Source organism: Aquarana catesbeiana, linkage group LG01 (assembly GCF_042186555.1).
Source record: "Aquarana catesbeiana isolate 2022-GZ linkage group LG01, ASM4218655v1, whole genome shotgun sequence".
Taxonomy (NCBI): domain Eukaryota; kingdom Metazoa; phylum Chordata; class Amphibia; order Anura; family Ranidae; genus Aquarana; species Aquarana catesbeiana.
The window spans coordinates 947514342-947532426 of record NC_133324.1 but is presented as its reverse complement, the minus strand read 5'-3'; the positions used below and the strand labels follow the sequence as shown (position 1 = coordinate 947532426).

General features: G+C 44.9%; 1 protein-coding gene across 1 annotated transcript in view; it reads right to left on the bottom strand.

Moving 5' to 3' along the window:
* LOC141121389 (von Willebrand factor A domain-containing protein 5A-like) overlaps positions 1–18085 on the bottom strand; it is a gene marked incomplete in the record, with an annotated part of 791688 nt that overhangs the window by 19175 nt on the left and 754428 nt on the right. The window contains 1 exon segment of the mRNA XM_073611104.1: positions 12077–12213. Coding sequence (XP_073467205.1) covers positions 12077–12213 — 137 coding nt within the window.

Below are 18085 nucleotides of genomic sequence, written 5' to 3'. Positions count from 1 at the left end.
TAGCACCAGGACAGGGTCAGGGAAGCTTGGCTTCTTTTCGCCACATCAGTGGCTACTGATCAAGGATGCATGCACTGTCCTGTCACCATTTCAGGAAGCAGCAAGGATGGTGAGCAGCGACAATGCATGCATCAGTAACACTCACTGTCGCTCTAGTCTTCCTGCTGGAGCACACGCTTCGAGGAATCATGGACAAGGCACTTGAGGCAGAACAGCAGGAGGAATAGGAGGACTTTCTTTCCTCTCAAGGCCCCCTTTATCCATATAGCATTCCTGCGGGCCCGCCAAACACACAGAAAGAAGAGGAGGAGGAGGATTGTGTCAGCATGGATGTAGAGGATAACACTCAGCAGCAGTCTTCAAGGGATGGTTTTCAGTCCCAGAAACCCGAGGAGTTTTACGTGGCTGGGAGGAGGTAGTTACGGATCATGTGATCCTTAGAGACCCAGAGGACTCAGAATCAAATGCCTCTGCAAACTTACACTGCATGGCCTCCCTGATTCTGCAAAGCCTGCAAAGGGACCCTAGGATTCGTGGTAGCAAGGAGAGGGATCATTACTGGCTGGCAACCCTTCTTGATCCACGTTACAAGGGTAAGGTTGCAGAACTCATCCTGCTTTTGCAGAGGATGAATCATCTTCAGGAGCCTTGAAGAAAGTTCTGTGCAATGCATTTCCAGACCCCGGGAGGTTACCAATTCATGGTGCTGGACAACGTGTTGCTGGGGCTTCGTTCAGTCAAAGGAAGAGGGGTGGAGAAGGTGGAAGGCTGACTGATTGACTTTAAACAATTTTTTAGTCCTCAGCGCCAAGGTCTGATCGGTTCAAGCAAACATCGCTAGCGTCTGCATTATATGGTGCAGGAATATCTAGGGGCAAGAGCAGACTTGGAGACCTTTCCAACAGATCACCCACTGGGTTACTGGGTCTTGCGAATGGACCATTGGCCAGAACTTGCTCAATATGCAATTGAGCTACTGGCCTGTCCTGCATCCAGAGTGCTTTCTGAACGCACATTCAGTGCTGCTGGAGGGTTTGTAACGGATCAAAGAGTGCACCTGTTCACACACTCCGTTGATAGGCTCACATTCATAAAAATGAATCAGTCTTGGATCAGCAGCTGTCAAGCACCTGATGCTTGTTGTCATGCCCAGGATATATAAAAATCTTCATAATACATAAAAAACTCAGCTAAGGAGTCGTCATACTACAGGAGCGCCCCCCACCAGAAAAGGTTGAGTGGATCACCCTCTCCAAGTGGAGGTCAATATACAAACCTCATGTTGAAGCAAAGTCACCTGAGCAACAGTGCCATTTTCACAAAAACAAAAGATAATTACCTGTTTTGTTCTCCTCTTGAAACCACTCAGGACAAGAATAGAGAGAAACTGTTTCTTCAGACAATCAACTCATTGCAAAGCACAAATCAAATATATTTACCTGTCCTTGTTGGGTAGATAAAAGGATAGACCCAACACTGCCATAAAAAGTTACATAGATACGTAACTGGATTGTAGGGATGAGCCGAACACCCCCCGGTTCGGTTCGCACCAGAACCTGCGAACGGACCGAAAGTTCGCACGAACGTTAGAACCCCATTGACGTCTATGGGACTCGAACGTTCGAAATCAAAAGTGCTCATTTTAAAGGCTAATTTGCATGGTATTGTCCTAAAAAGGGTTTGGGGACCCGGGTCCTACCCCAGGGGACATGTATCAATGCAAAAAAAACTTTTAAAAACGGCCGTTTTTTCGGGAGCAGTGATTTTAATGATGCTTAAAGTAAAAAAAAAAAGTGAAATATTCCTTTAAATATCGTACCTGAGGGGTGTCTATAGTATGCCTGTAAAGTGACGCGTGTTTCCCGTGTTTAGAACAGTCCCTGCACCAAATGTCATTTTTAAAGGAAAAAATCTCATTTAAAACTGCTTGCGGGTTTAATGTAATGTCGGGTCCTGGCAATATGGATGAAAATCAGTGAGACAAACGGCATGGGTACCCCCCAGTCCATTACCAGGCCCTTTGGGTCTTGTATGGATATTAAGGGGAACCCCGCACCCAAATTAAAATAAGGAAAGGTGTGGGGCCACCAGGCCCTATATACTCTGAACAGCAGTATACAGGCTGTAGGTTTGTTGTTAAGTAGAATCTCTTTGTAATTTTGAACGGGTACATTTTTAACGTGTTTAGCTCCAGCCAAAAAATCTTTTTTAAGCTTTTTGGAAAACATAGGGAAGGGTTATCACCCCTGTGACATTTGTTTTGCTGTCTTTCCTCCTCTTCAGAAGATTTCACCTCACTTTTTGTCCCAATGGATTGGAAAGCATCAGTGGAAAGGAGAAATGTTTTTCCCATATTAACTCTTACAGGAGAGAATTTCCCTTCCTAGGGGTAGATTTCACTTCCTGTTGTCTCCTTCCGTTTGCAAGTAGGAGTCGTTTGTAAGTTAGTTGTTTGAAAGTAGGGTCCTGCCCTATATACTCAGCAGAAATTTGGGCCTTAGGTGTTGCTGTGGCCACAACACTGTAAGCCCTCACAGGGCTCTGCTGTGAAATATTAGATCAAGAATTGTAATTTACATGCCCCTGTTGAACAGGAGCTGAAAAATTAGGCCTTAGGCACTGGTGCTGGTGCCACAACACTGCAACCCCTCACAGACACTCTAGTTGGAATGCAGGAACGAGCCCTGCTGCAAAGTATTGCATCAAAAATTGTAATTACACGCCCCTGTTAAACAAGGGCTGAAAAATTGGGCCTTAGGCACTGGTGCTGGTGCCACAACACTGCAACCCCTCACAGACACTCTAGTTGGAATGCAGGAACGAGCCCTGCTGCAAAGTATTACATCAAAAATCGTAATTACACACCCCTGTTAAACAGGGGCTGAAAAATTGTGCCTTAGGCACTGGTGGTGGCACCCAGAACCAAAAATGTTCTTACAAGCTATCAGCGTGATGATTGAGGAGGAAGAAGATAATTACTCAGGGATATTCACTCAGCATCAGCATAGGCAGTCTTTGAAGGGATCTGAGATTTCAAAAAAAATTATTCGGTTACATCAGCATCAGGTGCTTGGTAGCTGGTGGTGATCCAAGACTCATTCATTTTTATGAAGGTCAGTCGATCGACCGAGTCAGTGGACAGACGCACCCTGTGATCGGTTACCACGCCTCCAGCAGCACTGAATGTGCATTCCGAAAGAACGCTGGATGCAGGACAGGCCAGTAGCTCAATTGCATACTGTGCAAGCTCTGGCCAGTGATCCATCCTCAAGACCCAGTAACCCAGAGGATTTTCGGTGGGAAAGGTGTCCAAGTCTGATCTTGCCCCTAGGTATTCCTGCACAATGTAAAACAGACGCTGGCGATGGTTGCTGGAACCGATCATACCTTCGGGCTGCGGACCAAAAAATTGTCTGAACGCATCGGTCAGACGGCCACCTTCTCCACCGCTCCTTCTTTGACTGACCGAAGCCTCAGCAACACGTTGTCCAGAAACAGGAGTTTGTAACCTCCCAGTCTCTGGGAACGCGTTGCACAGACCTTTCTGCAAGGCCTCCCGAAGATGTTTCATCCTCTGCTCCCTCTGCGATGGCAAGATAAGGTCCGCAACCTTACCCTTGTAACGTGGATCAAGGAGGGTTGCCAGCCAGTATTGGTCCTTCTCCTTGATACCACGAATACGAGGATCCTTACGCAGGCTTTGCAGGATCAGGGAGGCCATGCAGCGTAGGTTTGCTGAGGCATTCGGTCCGGAGTCCTCTGGGTCACTAAGGACAACATGGTCCGCAGCCACCTCCTCCCAGCCACGTACAAGTCCATGTGTTTCTTGGGACTGATCCCTTAAAGACTGCTGCTGATGCTGAGTGCCAGGCTCCACCTCCATACTGACACAATCTTCCTCCTCCTCCTCCTCCTCTTCCTCCTCGTCCTCTTCCTGTGTGATCGGCGGGCACGCAGGAACACTGTCTGGATAAAGGGGGCCTTGAGAGCTAAGGAAATCCTCCTCTTCCTGCCTCTGTTCTGCCTCAAGTGCCCTGTCCATTATTCCACGCAGCGTGTGCTCCAACAGGTGGACAAGGGGGACAGTGTCACTGATGCATGCACTGTCACTGCTCACCATCCTCGTGGCCTCCTCAAATGGTGACAGGACAGTGCATGCATCCCTGATCATGGCCCACTGGCGTGGGGAAAAAAAACCAAGCTCCCCTGACCCTGTCCTGGTGCCATAGTCGCACAGGTACTCATTGATGGCCCTCTGCTGCGTGTGCAGCCGCTGCAGCATGGCCAACGTTGAGTTCCACCTGGTGGGCATGTCACAGATTAGGTGGTTCTTGGGCAGGTTAAACTCCTTTTGGAGGTCCGTCAGCCGAGCACTGGCATTATATGACCGGCGGAAATGCACACAGACTTTCCTGGCCTGCCTCAGGACATCCTGTAAGCCCGGGTACCTGCCCAAGAACCGCTGCATCACCAAGTTAAGGACATGAGCCAAACAGGGCACATGGGTCATTTGTCCCTGTCGGAGGGCAGAGAGGAGGTTGGTGCCATTGTCGCAAACCACCATTCCTGCCTTAAGTTGGCGTGGCGTCAACCACCTCTGAACCTGCCCCTGCAGAGCTGACAGAACCTCTGCCCCAGTGTGGCTCCTGTCCCCCAAGCACACCAGCTCAAGCACCGCATGGCATCTTTTGGCCTGCGTACTTGCGTAGCCCCTTGAACGACTACGGAGCACCGCTGGTTCCGAGGAAGAGGCCATGGAGGAAGAAGAAGAGGAGGGGGTGGAGGAGAGAGGTGTGTCACAATCATTAGCATTTTGGAGGCGTGGTGGCGGAACAACCTCCAACACTACTGCACCTTGTCCTGCATCCTTCCCAGCTGCCAGCAGAGTCACCCAATGCGCCGTGAAACTTAGGTAACGTCCCTGTCCATGCCTGCTGGACCATGAGTCAGCGGTAATATGCACCTTACCGCTGACCGCCCTGTCCAGCGAGGCATGGACATTGCCTTCCACATGCTGGTAGAGAGCCGGAATTGCCTTCCGTGAGAAAATGTGGCGTTTGGGTACCTGCCACTGAGGAACCGCACATTCCACAAACTCACGGAAGGGGGCAGAGTCTACCAACTGAAAAGGCAGCAGTTGAAGTGCTAGCAATTTTGCCAAGCTAGCATTCAACCGTTGGGCATGTTGATGGCTGGGAGCAAACTTCTTTCGGCGGTGCAGCAGCTGGGGCAGGGAAATTTGCCTGGTACAATCTGACGTCGGTGTACCAAAATCAGATTGCCCACAAGTACGTGGCTGTGACACACCTAATTCTACACCTTCATTCCTCTCAGTGCAGGTCTCAGAGAGGACTGAAGGTCTAGTGGGGTTGGAAATCTCAGCTGATGAGGAGCAAGCAGAGGTCCTCTTTGTTCTTTGGTGTGGGTCTTTTAGATACGCTTGCCAACGAACTGCATGGCAGGTCAACATATGTCTGGTCAAGCATGTGGTACCCAAGCGGGAGATGTTTTGGCCATGCGAGATACGCTTGAGACATATGTTGCAAATAGCAGCGGTGCGATCTGATGCACTCGTCTCAAAAAAGGCCCACACCAAAGAACTTTTTGAATAACGCGCAGAGACTGCAGCGCCCTGCACATGTGGAGCTTTGGGGTGTGATGCAGTCAATGTGCTGCCCTTAGGCTGGCCCCTGGAGGGCATCCTGCCTCGTTGGTGATGTGCCGCCTCCTCCTCCTCCTCCTCCTCCTCTCTCCTATCAGGCACCCACGTTGAGTCAGTGACCTCATCATCCCCTCCCTCCTCATCACTGGAGCAAACCTGGCAGTATGCTGCAGCAGGGGGAGCATGACTGCCAGATTGCTGTCCTTCTTGGGCACCCCCTCTGTCCGTGCTCGTGTTACTGCCTTCATCGAGCTCAGTATCATCATCAGAGCCTTCCAAACGCTGGGCATCCTCCTGGAGCATGTACCCAACACTGTGGTCAAACAGTTCGAGGGACTCCTCAGGAGGACATGGTGGGGCTAGGGAAGGAGTCACTGATGACATTGAGCCAAGGGAAGAGGCCGCTGCTTTGCCAGACAAAGTACCCTGGGCATGGGTGAGAGAGGATGAGGAGGATGAGGACGGCTTGGTCATCCACTCGACCAAGTCTTCCGCATGTTGCGGCTCAACATGGCTAGCTGCCGAAAAAAAGGCCAAGCGTGTCCCATGGCCACGTGCTGATGAGGATGCACCGTCTCCACGACCAGCACTAGACACAGAGCCTGCTTGCCCTCTCTTATTGGCTTGTGACTGTCTGCCTCTCCTTCTTGGCCTTCCAGACATACTAATGGCCTGTAGCTGCACTAAGCTGGGATATATATATATATATATATATATATATATATATATATATATATGTACTGATACTGCAGCTAGCAAAATCAACTGCCTGCCTGTAGTATGAGAACACCACCAACCTTCTACAGGTAGCTTTAGCTGAACACTGTGAGGTGGACGCACCCCACTAACTTGTAGGTTTAGCAGAACACTGTGAGCAGGACGCACTGCACTAACTGTAAATAGTCTAGCTGCCTGACTGTGGTACTAATAGGATCAAAAGAACACCAGCAATTTTCTTTAAAATACTGTAACAAGACAAGCCTGCCTGTCAGTAAGAAGATAACAGGAACGGATCTAGCTGAACACTGTGAGCAGGACGCACCCCACTAGCTTGTAGGTTTAGCTGAACACTGTGAGGTGGACGCACCCCACTAACTTGTAGGTTTAGCTGAACACTGTGAGCAGGACGCACCCCACTAACTTGTAGGTTTAGCAGAACACTGTGAGCAGGACGCACTGCACTAACTGTAAATAGTCTAGCTGCCTGACTGTGGTACTAATAGGATCAAAAGAACACCAGCAATTTTCTTCAGGTAGCTGTATTTACTGTAACAAGACAAGCCTGCCTGTCAGTAAGAAGATAACAGGAACGGATCTAGCTGAACACTGTGAGCAGGACGCACCCCACTAGCTTGTAGGTTTAGCTGAACACTGTGAGGTGGACGCACCCCACTAACTTGTAGGTTTAGCTGAACACTGTGAGCAGGACGCACCCCACTAACTTGTAGGTTTAGCAGAACACTGTGAGCAGGACGCACTGCACTAACTGTAAATAGTCTAGCTGCCTGACTGTGGTACTAATAGGATCAAAAGAACACCAGCAATTTTCTTCAGGTAGCTGTATTTACTGTAACAAGACAAGCCTGCCTGTCAGTAAGAAGATAACAGGAACGGATCTAGCTGAACACTGTGAGCAGGACGCACCCCACTAGCTTGTAGGTTTAGCTGAACACTGTGAGGTGGACGCACCCCACTAACTTGTAGGTTTAGCTGAACACTGTGAGCAGGACGCACCCCACTAACTTGTAGGTTTAGCAGAACACTGTGAGCAGGACGCACTGCACTAACTGTAAATAGTCTAGCTGCCTGACTGTGGTACTAATAGGATCAAAAGAACACCAGCAATTTTCTTCAGGTAGCTGTATTTACTGTAACAAGACAAGCCTGCCTGTCAGTAAGAAGATAACAGGAACGGATCTAGCTGAACACTGTGAGCAGGACGCACCCCACTAGCTTGTAGGTTTAGCTGAACACTGTGAGGTGGACGCAGCCCACTAACTTGTAGGTTTAGCTGAACACTGTGAGCAGGACGCACCCCACTAACTTGTAGGTTTAGCAGAACACTGTGAGCAGGACGCACTGCACTAACTGTAAATAGTCTAGCTGCCTGACTGTGGTACTAATAGGATCAAAAGAACACCAGCAATTTTCTTCAGGTAGCTGTATTTACTGTAACAAGACAAGCCTGCCTGTTAGTAAGAAGATAACAGAAACGGATCTAGCTGAACACTGTGAGCAGGACGCACCCCACTAGCTTGTAGGTTTAGCTGAACACTGTGAGGTGGACGCACCCCACTAACTTGTAGGTTTAGCTGAACACTGTGAGCAGGACGCACCCCACTTACTTGTAGGTTTAGCAGAACACTGTGGGCAGGACGCACTGCACTAACTGTAAATAGTCTAGCTGCCTGACTGTGGTACTAATAGGATCAAAAGAACACCAGTAATTTTCTTTAAAATACTGTAACAAGACAAGCCTGCCTGTCAGTAAGAAGATAACAGGAACGGATCTAGCTGAACACTGTGAGCAGGACGCACTGCACTAAATGTAAATAGTCTAGCTGCCTGACTGTGGTACTAATAGGATCAAAAGAACACCAGTAATTTTCTTCAAAATACTGTAACAAGACAAGCCTGCCTGTCAGTAGGAATATAACAGGAACGGATCTAGCTGAACACTGTGAGCAGGACGCACTGCACTAAATGTAAATAGTCTAGAAGATAACAGGAACGGATCTAGCTAAACTGAATACAGTGTATATATATATATATATATATATATATGCAACATCTGAGATGCATATATATACACAATACACTTTAAGTGCAGCTAACTGACTGACTGTCCTGCCTAATCTAGCTAACTCAAATGAAATGACACTGTCTCTCTCTCTCTCTAAGCACACCGGAACACACTGCACAGGGCCGCCGTGCAGGCGGCCTTATATAGTGTGGGGCGTGTACTAAATCCCCTGAGCCATAATTGGCCAAAGCCTCCTTGGCTTTGGCCAATTATGGCTCTCTGTTAAGGCGGCGCTGTGATTGGCCAAGCATGCGGGTCATAGTGCATGCTTGGCCAATCATCAGCAAGCAATGCACTGCAATGCCGCAGTGAATTATGGGCCGTGACGCGCCACACGAATTTGGCGCGAACGGCCCATATCGTTCGCAATTCGGCGAACGATCGAACAGCCGATGTTCGAGTCGAACATGGGTTCGACTCGAACACGAAGCTCATCCCTACTGGATTGTTCTCACAGAGAAATCACTTTTATCTAACGGAACCCATTGTTTAGACTCTAGGAATTGTGTAGACAGACTCTAAATATTCATTGAGTTTGTCCAAAGTTTACCTCAAAAGACTTTTAGGAAGACATTTGAGAGTTGTGCATTCAGCATTATTTTAAAATACCTATATTTGATTATAAGTCACTCAAATTATATATTATATTCCAGGTTATAAATACAATTATGATTTTAGTGTCTACTGACCCAATGATAATTCTGTCGTAGGGTAAAAACATAAGACTTAGATGTAAGAACAAATTAGAAATAAGAATTGTTTTAAAATGCCAATCAGTGTTATGAAAGACATATGAATTGTGACTATAACTGTATAGAAATATACCTCTAGCATGTGTTTTCCTAGATAAACAAGTATTCACAGGATATACAAGAATTATACATTTATCCATGTATATAACCATTTTATGTGATGTTGATTAATCAAAATTATACTGAGCGTATGTTATATTGGACTGGTTACCAGAGTACTTAAATAATATATATATTCCAGCACTAATATACAAACAGATATACAATATGAAAATAGAACATATTATTTAACAGATAGTTCAGAACATGTTTTTCTGCCATCAGACATGCCTAGTGGTTGAAGGTGATATTACCTGAACTCACCAAAGTAAATCATTAGATTTTTTCCAACCAATGGAAAATAAGCCATACCTTCTGGGCTGAGCCTATTATAATTTTATGAGCTTATTGTCCCAGATAGTATAAAGTATGTGAGGTGCCATAGAGAAGGAGACAGACCCACACACTGACATACATCCTCTGGACAAACACAAATTTGGTAATAAGCGACCACTCCCCATCTCAATGGGTATTGCTGCTAGGACAAATCGAATATACATCCTTTCCTTTCAACAGTGGTGAGATGCTGACCATATATTGATGATATTTTCTCTTCCCAAAATCATAGGAATTGTATCTTACTGTATACATTGTATCTTATCCAATACTGTGTGAAGGAAAAATGATAGGAATCATATTTTACTGTTTACATTTTATCTTATCCAAATACTGTGTGAAGGGTAGTTTAGTATTAAACAATTGTCCCACGTTATTGGCCTTGTGTGTTGAAGCCGCTTGTGGGTGAAATTAAGATCAAACCGTATTACAACAAATTTGGCCACTGTGGTCCCAGGGAAATTATTTATCGCCCCACTCAATCTGGTAGCTCTGTTAAATTACTACTCCCTTCAAATTTATAATATCTATATGTTGACTCCACTAGACATACTTTGTATTCCTTCCGGCTGGAGAAATTCAGAGGACTGTTTTCCCGAGTGACAAGAGATATTGGGGGTTATTTACGAAAGGCAAATCCACTTTGCACTGAAAGTGCAGTCGCTCTAAATCTAAGGGGTAGATCTGAAATGAGTGGAAGCTCTGCTGATTTTATCATCCAATCATGTGCAAGCTAAAATGCTACTTTTTATTTACCTTGCATGTCCCCCTCGGATTTACAGCGACTTTACTTTTAGTGCCCTTTCAAGTGCACTTGCAGTGCAAAGTGGATTTACCTTTAGTAAATATTGTGTTTTTGAACTTAAAGTGGAGTTCCACCAACTTTTACAACTCTTCAGCATCCCTCACTAAACTGTGCACTGTAAACGAATTGGATATTTTTTTTCTCAGCACCTACTGTATATCTGCTGTATTCATTTTTCACTTCCTCCTCCCTGGCCGTGGCCCATTGCATCATTTCCTGTTTGCAATGCCTTCTAGGAAGGGGCAGCAACTTCCTCTGACACTGCCGTTGCTATGGAAACCTGACCTGAAACCTATTACACTGCTTGTGCTGCACAGAGCATGTGCCAGATATGTAAGGATGAGATCCAGGAAGAAATACAGTCTGGCTTCAGATGCCCACACTTAAGATGGCCACAGGCTGCTGTAAGTTTATAAAATAACAAACTACTGCTATAAACTAACAAAAAAGACCTTAGTTTACAGACTAACTTTACTAGAATACATTAAGCTTGTGTATTATAGGCGTATTTTTATTTAAAAAGTATAATTTCGGCCGGAACACCACTTTAAGGCGTGATTACCGCAAATTTTTTTAACATAGTAATTTGGGCTATCCTTGGGTTATTTATCAAATATTGAGGAAAATAGTTTTATTGCCGCCTTGATATCTTTGGTAGGGTGTATGAAATATTAATCACCAGAAATCCCGGTTCTGTATGAAATTGTATAATTATACTTGTAAATTAATAAAAAATGATTTACTTAATAATTTTATTGGGAGATATTTATACATTGTTAAGAATTCCCCATAGATTAACAAACTCAGGAAATTATTGTGGTATGTTAATGATTGTCTGAACAAAGTTCACATTTTTACCGTAAGGTTGGAGGCACTGCGCAAAACACTAAAATTTTATGTAATTCAAATTCCCCATATGTATTATTAAGATTCCATACCACACTCACAACATGATGTAACTGATTGAATTTGCTATGGATGTGGGATCCCTTGAAGACTACCTATGCTGAATATCCTATTCCTCCTCAATCTTGATGATGCTAGCTTCCAACAAGATTTTTGGTTTAGGGCACCACCACCACCCAAGGACCAATTCTTCTGCACCTGTTTAACAGGGGCATGTAAATACAATTTTTGATCTAATATTTCACAGCAGGGCCCATTCCTGCGCCCAACAAGAGTATCTGTGAGGGGTTACAGTGTTGTGGCACCACCACCACCCAAGGCCCAATTGTTTTGCCCCCTGTTTAACAGGGGCATGTAATTAAAATTTAAGAATATAATATTTCACAGCAGGGCCCGTTCCAGCGCCCAACAAGAGTAACTGTGAGGGCTTACAGTGTTCTGGTACCACCAACACCTGAGGTCCAATTTTCTGCAGAGTATGTAGGGCAGGCCGTATAGTATATATACTGCTGTTCAGAGTATATAGTGCCTGGGGGGCCCCCCATGCCATTTAAAAAAAAAAATTTGATGCGGGGTTCCCCTTAATATCAATACCAAACCTGAAGGGACATTTTCACTTTTTTTTCTTATTATGGTCAGAAATGAAAAAATATAATTCAAAACAATTTTTTTGTAAGTAAAATATAAAATTATTATGATCAGTAACACAATACCTGGTCGGGGTTCCCGGTCTTTATGTCTGCCTCAGATATTCCCAGGACAGCAGAGATCTCGGGGGTCAGGTTCCAGGATCCGTCCGCATTTTGCACAGTGATCAGACTCACAAGAGTAGGGGTCTCCTCATCTTCCACTAGAACAATAATAAATATATATATATACACACATGTACACAATTACCACTGTTAATATCTGGTGGCTGCAACCATTTTTGTCAGGTTGTTTTTCCTTTATTATGAACTGGTGATCCTGCCAGTAACACGGTCACTGTCCTAGGGTGACAACGCTCACTGTACTGCACCTATGAAGGAGCAGACTTGTCACCCTAGGCTGCTTCCCTGATTTGAACTACAAACACCCCCCCCTCCCCCCGCTTCATTTCTGTTACAGTGGGGAAGGTGTTTTTTAGTCCAGAGAAGTGGAAGTGGAAGAACCAATAATGCTGCTTGATAAGCAGCACAGAGTTACAGAAATAGATCAGCTCACTGGATTTCTGGCAGAATCACACTGTGTTTTTTCCACCTATTGAACAGATATAAGAAAACGTTTTCAATGGAATATTTAAAGAGTAACTACGCTTTTGTTGAGAAAAAAAACAATCTGGGTGATTTATGTACATTATAAGGATTTTAACAAACTTTGTTGCAGATTCCTACCTTTTGTTATTATGAAGAAATCCCTGTGTGTTTTTCTGCGTCCTTCTGGGAGTGAGTCTAATGGGAGTTGTTGTGTTACACTATGTGATTTATTATGCTTTGTGTCTTTAATATTTGTTCCCTCTGTCTATCTGAACTCTTTCTCTCACCATAGTTCTGTATATTCTCCTCCCCTTCCTCTCTCTGATTCATTGTGCTCAGTATACCTCATTGCTGTAACATCTTACATGTGGCTTACAACTGCAACGTTTTTCTACCTATGAATATCCATCATTAAACGGAACATTCGAGAGGATTCATCGTCTGTCTTTCCATACAGTGAGTTATTCATTGAGTTAAGCTGCCTGAATTGATGCAAGGGATAAATAGATCACCAGGTCATGTAAGCTCTATATGAAGCTGAAGATAACATTTATAGCCTTGTAGTTGAGTCAGAACAGTAGAAAAACGAAGTTTCACAGCCTAATTACAAGATTTCTGCATATAGTACTGTTACAGACAATATTTACTGCCCTCATTGCAAGAAAGAATGAGACAGCAGCACATGGAATCTTCATAACCTGAGACCAGGCTGCAGGGTGTCATATTACAGCACACAGATCCTGCCTGCTTATCACTGAGACATTCTCTGCCTGTGTCAGCCATGAGTCACCACAGCTCTCAATGTGAATATACAGCCACTCCAACACAAGACACTGAGCCAACTGACTTACCCAAACGCTCAGTCAAACCCACCTGGAAAGTGATGGAGAATTATGAAGCCTTAAGAACTGAATTGTTTAATAGCTTGAAGCTAATTTGGGACAAGATTGCCTTTGAATCAAATACAGTGTCTGTTGAACGTGAATTACTGACACTAGAGGCCACCATTAAACAACTCTCTCTCTCTTATGAGCTCTATCAGCTTACCAGTGACAAGTTCATTAATTTCTTACAAAATATGAACACAGAACTTTCACTAGAGGAATTAAAGAATATCAAAGCTCTAAATCTGGAAAGAGACAGTTTTATCCAGCAAACCAAATTAAAGGCAGAAGCAAAGTTAAAGCTGATACAGGACACTGCATCTCACAGATCTGTTTCCACCAGACATTCTAAAAGGTCTTCTAGAAGTCATAGTTCAAGATACTCAACACTCAGTGAGCGACATATTAGTGCCCGCGCTGAAGCGGAAGCCAGCAAGGTGCAGGTCGCATATGCAGAAAAGAGAGCAGAATTGGAAGCTCAAACAGCACGTCAAAGAGCAGAGTTGGAAACGGAGTCAGTGCTTCAGACCGCACGTCAAAGAGCAGAGTTGGAAGCTCACACAGCACGTCAAAGAGCAACTATAGAAATCCTAAATGAACAGTGTAAACATGACGCAGCTATGGCAAGGCTAAGAGTTTTAGAGCAAGCTATCAGTGCAGACGAAGGTGCAAGTGAGAAAGACAGCATCAACCTAAACATAGCAGATATGGAAGATCCCCTCAAACGCACTAAAGACTATGTCCTAAGCCACTGCAGTATACACTCCATTGTCTCCAATGCTCCTGGCAACTTAGAAACTCCTTCACAGCTCCAAGTTAAAGAGGTTCCAGCAACTTCCTGCATGCAAAATCACTCCAATGCATTTCCTGCCTGCCTACCTAACTTTCCTTCTTATGTCACAGAGCATCAGAGCAAGCTGCAAGCAAGTCATCAATTTCCTGTCATCGGTACAGCATTGAATCAACGTACCATTGGAACAACCGACTTCAAGCAAGCAACTCACCTGAACGCATCTGCTGCACCATATTTACCTGTGTCCTTTAACAATAATGTCAAAGATAGTGCAATCAGCACCGTTCAGCCAACAGCATCTCACATAAAGGCAGAGACAACTGAGACAGCAGAGTTTGTGAGGTACATACTTCACAGAGAGCTCACAAAGACTGGTCTTACAAGTTTTGATGACCAACCTGAGAACTACAGAAGTTGGAAATGTGCTTTCAGAACTGCAATCAGCGATCTTGGCATTACAGCGGCTCAAGAATTGGATCTCCTGATTAGATGGCTTGGTCCTCTATCTGCTGCACGTGTTAAGCCATTAAGATCAGTTTTCATGGACAATCCTACAGCAGGCCTCACAGCTGCATGGGAGCGACTAGAGCAAAGTTATGGCAGTCCAGAAGCTATAGAAAATGCCTTGTTCATGCGCCTGGAAACTTTCCCAAAGATATCTGGTAAGGACAACAAGGAGTTCCAGAGACTGAGTGACCTTCTCCTTGAGCTTCAGCTAGCCAAGGCAGACCCAAAACTACCCGGACTCAGTTACCTTGACACTGCAAGAGGGGTAAACCCAATTGTCTCCAAGCTCCCGTATGGTGTACAAGAGAAATGGTCTGCACTAGGATCATCATACAAAAAAGAGAACAAGGTTTCCTTCCCACCATTCTCTTTCTTCTGCAACTTCATCAGGGGAATCGCAGAGACCAAGAATGATCCAAGTTTTTCCTACGGTGAGTACAGTCTCTTCTCTCCATTTCCTAAGAGTACCAGTCTTCAGGGCAACTATAGAAGCCGTAGAGGCCCATTATCCGTGAAAAAGACTGACATCCTTCCCACTCCCACCACAGTTGTTGCCACGGACAGACAGAGTAGGAAGATTGAAAACCCTAACAGAGAGTGTCCCATTCACAAGAATCCACAACCCCTCAAAAAATGTATCGGCTTTAGGAAAAAGCCTCTTGAAGAGCGTAAGGAGCTTTTAAAGACATTTAGGGTATGTTTCAGGTGCTGTGCTTCTACCGAACATTTTGCAAAGGACTGTAATGTGTCCATCAAGTGTTTAGAGTGTGGCTCCGAAGAGCATGTGCAAGCCCTACATCCGCTTGAGCCCAGCTCTGCACAACCTGCTAACTCTCCTCCCAGGTTAACGCATGGCGGGGAGAATACAGACCAAGTGCCTAATTCTACCATCATTTCTTCATCCTGCACTGAAGTTTGTGGAGAAGACCGCTGCGATAAGTCCTGTGCTAAAATATGCTATCTTAGACGATCAGAGCAATAGATCGCTTGCAAAATCAGAACTGTTTAATCTATTAATCTATTTGAAATCCTTACACCTTGGGTACCTGTAGTGGAACTACAGAGGTTTCTGGAAGAAGGGCTCATGGACTCATGGTATCTTCTCTCAAAGGTAACTTGCAATTACCTCAACCTACTCTTGTCGAGTGCAATCAGATACCCGCTAACAGGGAAGAAATTTCTACTCCAGCTGCTGCTTTCCATCACCCTCACCTGAAGGTAATAGCAAATGAGATACCGCCGCTTGACAAAGATGCTCAGATCCTTCTTCTGTTAGGAAGAGACATTCTAAGAGTTCACAAGGTACACAGACAAGTCAGTGGACCCCCAGATGCCCCATTTGCTCAGCGCATGGATCTAGGGTGGGTCATCATAGGCAACGTTTGTATAGGCAAAATGAAGAGACCTACCAACATTTCGTCATTCAAGACAAATGTTCTGCCAAATGGGCGAAACACTTACTTTGAGCCATGCCCACATCACTACTGGGTGAAAGAGAAGATAGCCAGCCACAGATGGCAACATGGTATCTCAGGTAACACAAGCCCTTTCTCGTGCCACGATGACGACTTTGGCTCTACGGTGTTTAATACAACCAGTGAAGATGACATACTGGCTCCTTCAATGGAAGACAAAGAATTCATCAAGGTAATGGACAATGAGTTCTTTCAAGACGACTCCAATAACTGGGTAGCACCCCTACCTTTTCGTCTCCCAAGAGAGAGACTGCCCAACAACTTGCAACAGGCCATCAGTAGATTCTCCTCCTTAAAACGAAACTTAAGCAGGAAACCAGAGATGCAAAGACACTTTGTCGACTTTATGCAAAATATATTTGACAGAGATCATGCAGAGCCTGCACTCCCACTAAAGGAGGGAGAAGAATGCTGGTACCTTCCATCCTTTGGCGTGTATCACCCACGTAAACCAGACCAAATCAGAGTTGTCTTTGATTCCAGTGCTCAGCATGAAGGTGTTTCTCTTAACAGCATGCTCCTTACAGGGCCTAACTTGAACAACAGTCTAATAGGAGTCTTGATTCGCTTCAGACAAGAACCTGTAGCAGTTATGGCAGACATTCAACAGATGTTTCACTGCTTCATTGTCAGAGAAGACAACAGAAACTACCTCAGGTTTCTATGGCACAAAGACAATGACATCCACAAGGAAGTTATAGACTTTCGAATGAAGGTACATGTCTTTGGTAACAGTCCTTCTCCTGCAGTGGCAACTTATGGGCTAAGGAGAACAGCTCAGACTGGAGAAGAAGAATATGGATCTGATGCTCGTCAGTTTGTTGAAAGAAACTTCTACGTTGATGACGCACTCAAGTCTTTTCCAACCGCTAAAGAAGCGATTGATCTCCTCACCAGAACAAAGGAGATGCTGGCTACAGCAAACCTTAGACTGCACAAGATTATATCCAACAGCCAGGAACTTATGAATGCCTTTCACTCTGAGGACTATGCCACCAGTCTAAAAAACCTTGATTTGGGTACAGATGTGCCTCCTGTACAGCGAAGTCTGGGTTTGTTGTGGAACATCGAACAAGACACATTCACCTTCCAAGTGTCAACTTGTGACAAACCCTTCACTAAGAGAGGAGTCCTGTCGGTGGTGAATAGCATCTATGACCCACTCGGTTTCCTTGCTCCAGTTACCATTCAAGGTAAGATTCTGCTAAGACAGTTATCTACTGAGAACATAGACTGGGATACTCCCTTACCTAGTGAGAATCAACACAAGTGGGAAAGGTGGAGATATTCTTTGAAGTCACTAGGAAAACTTCAGATTTCCCGTTGCTATGTTCCAGGTTCTATTTCAACTGTTTACCGGAGGGAAATTCATATTTTCTCTGATGCATCAGTTGAAGCTATTGCTACTGTAGCCTATTTGAAGATCTCTGAAATGAATGGGGAATCACACTGTAGTTTTGTCCTAGGCAAGGCAAAACTCACTCCCAAACCTGCACATACCATACCAAGACTCGAACTTTGTGCAGCCGTGTTAGCAGTAGAAATTGCCGAAGTCATACGAAGTGAAATGGACACTAGAATTGATTCTTTCACCTTCTATACAGACAGTAAGGTAGTACTTGGTTACATATACAACCAAACAAAACAGTTTCATGTGTATGTCAGCAACAGGGTTGAACGTATTAAAAGATTCTCCCTACCAAGTCAATGGCATTACGTTCCCACTGAACTCAATCCAGCTGACTGTGGGACCAGAGCCGTGTCATCTGATGTTCTTCAGGACAGCTTATAGCTGTCACCTGCAAGGTTTTTGTGTGAGGACTCCTAC